At 42.5% G+C, this 4,300-nt stretch overlaps 1 protein-coding gene across 1 annotated transcript; it reads left to right on the top strand.

The window, feature by feature from the left end:
* Positions 1-455: 455 nt before the first annotated feature.
* Positions 456-3,987, top strand: LOC101844794 (doublesex- and mab-3-related transcription factor C1; the record flags this gene model as incomplete). The annotated part of the gene is given in 6 exon segments (XM_013126513.3): positions 456-613; positions 897-952; positions 1,258-1,394; positions 2,202-2,262; positions 2,444-2,573; positions 3,479-3,987. Coding segments are annotated over 6 exon segments (628 nt in total), but the record flags the coding sequence as incomplete, so codon positions are not given.
* Between the last annotated feature and the right edge of the window lie 313 nt (positions 3,988-4,300).

Below are 4,300 nucleotides of genomic sequence, written 5' to 3'. Positions count from 1 at the left end.
ACTGCTAAAATTTCATGAGAGGTTTGCATCTTTGTTCATGAGGCATACTGGTTGGTAATTTTTCCTATGCCATCTTTTATTTCTTCATAAAAGTAATGTTGGACAAATTAAATAAATATGGAAGTTCTTTCTTTTATGTTCTAAAACAGCTCTTGTCAGGTTGCTGTAGCATTTTTTCATTGGACACAATTAAATACCAGCTGAGCCAATGAACAAAGTATGACATTTCAATGAGGCAAGTTATGGCGACTGGTGCACTTTGGGAGATTCAACTTAGTCCCAACACAACAGCAGATTGCACATCCAAATAAGGGGATGAAAGCATTTCTGCCTCTTCAAATCTTGGGAGTGTCAAAATGGTGCCGTCTTTTTCTGTGTATAGTGTCTGGGAAATGAAGTGATCAAGCTTCTTCTATATGTAACTAACATTAGGTCTTCAATCCCCCCTACTTTAGGGAACTACGTAAGGCCTTGTCTGTTGTGAGTGCCTCCAAGAAGGAGCAGAGTACACAGATAAAGAGACGCTTGATTCGGAGACCGAGAAAGATTATGGCTACTGCCCCTAAATCTCACATGCATCTCAAGAAATTGACTGTGGAAGAAGGAGTTCACAGTAAGTGTCTTTCACTAGATAGGGTACCTGAACTTGGGGAGTGAGACTGAATATTTCTATCATCAGTCCCATCACTGACTTGCAGTGTGACCTTCAAAAACTCTCTGGTGTGTAAGAAAAAATCATTGTCAGGTACCAAGTGTGTACAGGAAGGAATTATTTGGCAAGGCATTGGGGAACAGAAAAGATCAATAATGAAATGAGACCTCAATATGGGTGTGGGGTATGTTAGAAAGGAGATAGTAAGGGAGTAAGTTTCAACCCATATGTGACTATTTTATAGCTGGAAAGAACATGGTGCATCAGCTCCAGGCCCAAGTTGACACAGCAACCCAGGAGGTAAGAAGAATCTGTTGCCCAAGGGGGATTTTCCCATCAACCATTGCCCAGACCCTTTCTACTATATCCCAAAGACAGTTTCCATTTCTAACCCTATGACTTACTACTCTTGTGGCACTGGAAAAAATCACTTCTTCCTGGACCTCAGTATATTCAAATCAGAGTAAAGGATAAGGTTGAATGGTCTTCAAGGTTTCCACAACTCTGACTTATGTGTTCTTATTTTCATCCAAAATACACTCATCCTCTATCTCTTTATGGACATCTGGGTGCCTGATACTCATCTTTGATCTCTGCCCCTTCAGGATAGCCCTCAAGGGCCTGTGCTGCTGAGTCAGCCCCCAGAACCAACATCTGTGATGTATACTCCAGAGACCATGGGGCAACAACTGACGGTTTCCCTTTCTGGGGAGCCCTATGGGTCCTCTGCCATGCCAAGCATGTGAGTAGGACAAGGAATATGGAATGTACTACGTTTGGGGATTTCCAACCTTGTGCTTAGTGCCATGGGAGATAGCATCAGGAGGATGATAACAGGAAGAAGGAGGTAAAGGAGTAGGGAAAGGAGAAGTAAGTCAAGGGCAGATAACTCTCAGCTTTGACAGTTTCTATCCATGAAGGTCTGGACAAGTGACTGTTTTTCCAAGTCTCTGTTTCCCAGCAAGCATGTTGGTGAACATAGTCTACATCTATAGCACTGAAAAGAGAACACAAGGTCTGTCACACAGTAGGCCTTCAAAGTGTTAAGAATGTTACTACTTTTTAACAAATGAAGAACAAAGGTCCTGTCGAAATCTGGAAACATTATAAGGAGGGCCACAGGGAAATTGTGTAAAGGACAGAAGAAAAAATTCCTAGAGGTGAACTTGAATTGTCTTTCATGGTCAGAGGTGATTGGAAAAGTGGAGGCAAGATGCAGTCCCGGAGAAGGGATGGTACTCCCATGCCTTCAGCTACTTTCAAACCAGAACACCGACACTGTGATTCACCAACATCATCTTCTTCTTCTTCACATAGCCCTGGGAGGAAAAAGCTAGTACAAACTATTGTCTCAGAGATGCAGGTAAAAGAGGGACAGAAAGGAAAATGAGCCAACCAATAGAAAGGACTTGTCCAAAGCCCAAGGATAAATATCCATGCAATCATATGGATTGCCAAATCTCAGTATTGCAAATTCTTGGTACTTTGTCTACTAGTAGTATATTTCCATGAGTATTTTTTAATCCCCTGGCCCTTTATCTTCTTCCAGGTGCCCAAGCCTGATTCTTGAGCCCTGTACCACCACTGACCCTATGCTACTGCAGCCACAGGTCCTGGCAAAGACGTTGGATTCAGAGCAATGGGAGGTTGGGAGGCTTTGGAGATGTGAACACAAGTGGATTGGACGGAGTTGGGGGCAGCTGAGAGAAACTGGGTACTAGAGGGTCACTTGTCATAGAAGAGGACACACATTTGCCTAGTTTTCATTCTCTCCCATCCTTTCTTCTGTAGGGCCCCAGTGCCTCCAGCCAGGCTTCGGTTTCTGCTACTTTGGAGTGGCAGGAGATGCTGGAAGCTGCTGAAGCTCTGTTGGCTCTGAAAAATTCTTCGCAGACACGTCACCAGCCCCGTGGCATGCCAGGTATATAGAGATATTTGGCAGAGGGAAGCTTTGTGATGAGCTATGAGTAGCTAGGAACCTAGAAATGGTGTTTTAACTACCTTGGAGCCAAGCATTCAAGTTCCTAAGGCTGACTTGAGAGATGGTGCCTAGGGGTTACTCAGTGAATCTTTAAGTTACTAAATGTTTTGCTCTATATAAATTGTCTAGTGCCCTCACATCAAGAAACAGGTAGACTGAAGTCCCTGAGGTAGCAGGAGTAGAACTGGCTTCCAGTGTATAGTTGTGTCCTAATCCACTATAGACTGAGGAGGACATACACAGGGGATAAGGGTCTGAAATGGAATGAGATCGTGATGATGATTTCAAGGTATTTTCCATGTAGATATAGAGCCTCGACAGCCTTATCAGGCTGAATTTTGCCAGTGAATTTCAGTGATCAACCCATACAGGAAGGGCTTCATGAGATCAGAGGAGTATTACATGACTGAGAGACTGAGATGGACTCTGGCCACTGCTCAAACAAAAACACTAAGAAAGATTGGTTTGTGGGTGGGAAACCATTCTGGGTGGACATGCTGAAACAAAAGGCAATTGATGAAGCTAGAGAGATTAATTATCACTGAGGTCTAGCAGAGTAGGTGATGTAGGATAGGCCAGCAAATCTGTGGGGATGAAGAGATAGAGAATTTCCCTGACTCAATGAGGGTCATAGCTAGAAACCCAAAGTTTGACCAAAAGGGATTTCTGGTTATGCCTGAGGGATGGTAGTGTTAAAACCAGAGATAAGGGATTCTAGTAGGGATTGGTATATTCCTAGTCTTGCCGACAAATCTGAGATCTTGTAAGATACAGCAAAGATGAAGAGAGAGCTGAGGAGAGTAATGCATATAATTTGGCTCTGGTCTTTGTCTTTCTGTCTTCAGGTCCTGCTGGAGAGAGAGGATCCCGGCCTGCCAGCTCTGGTTCACTGCCTTCTGGACATCTTGATTGCATGTCCCTCTTGACCTAAGAACCCAAACTGTGAGGCCTTGTTACAGCACTGCCTGTTTGGTTCCTGTTTCTGAACTTGCAAAATGGCTCCTGTCCAAAGTGCTCAATGTGTTTTTTAAGCATTCAGGTATTTTATAAGCTTTCAGATCCTTTTTATGATGTAGGGCAATTACTTGGCTTTCCTATCTTCTTTATCCCCATCCCTTATTTCTTTGGAAGCTGGGGGCTTTTTATGTGTCCTATAAAATGCTTTGTGCAATCTAATATAATCAATCAATTTATCAGTGGGGTTCTGAGTGGTATCAAATGCCAGTGTTTTCCTTTGTGTGCACTCGCACATTTATCTGTGCACTGCTGTACTTACATATGTATGTGGAAACATGAGGATTTTCACAATGCATCTAGATTTGTGTGTTACCAAAATAAATAATTTTATAAGGCACTAAGACGTATGGGTTGTTTGTTAAGCAGCATATGGTAAATATCAAGGAACACTACTTATCCAGTTAGCTAAAAATTTGTTCTATTAAAGCATCAAGCAAGAGGTTCAAAGAACAAATTATCAATCACAATGTCTTTCAGAATTACACAGCCCCTTTGTTTGCTACCCAAGTCAATATTATGCAGTATTCAGTGGCCCCTTCATCCCTGGATGAAGTTCTATATCCTCTAATAATGTTCAAATAGTTCAGAAATGGAGACCTTACCAGACAGAGAGAAATTTCAACTGGACTTTGTTAGATGCACTCATTCTC

The sequence above is a fragment of the Mesocricetus auratus genome, unplaced genomic scaffold (assembly GCF_017639785.1).
Source record: "Mesocricetus auratus isolate SY011 unplaced genomic scaffold, BCM_Maur_2.0 contig_11378_pilon_obj, whole genome shotgun sequence".
In the NCBI taxonomy this organism is placed as follows: domain Eukaryota; kingdom Metazoa; phylum Chordata; class Mammalia; order Rodentia; family Cricetidae; genus Mesocricetus; species Mesocricetus auratus.
This window is presented reverse-complemented; position numbering and strand designations above follow the sequence as displayed.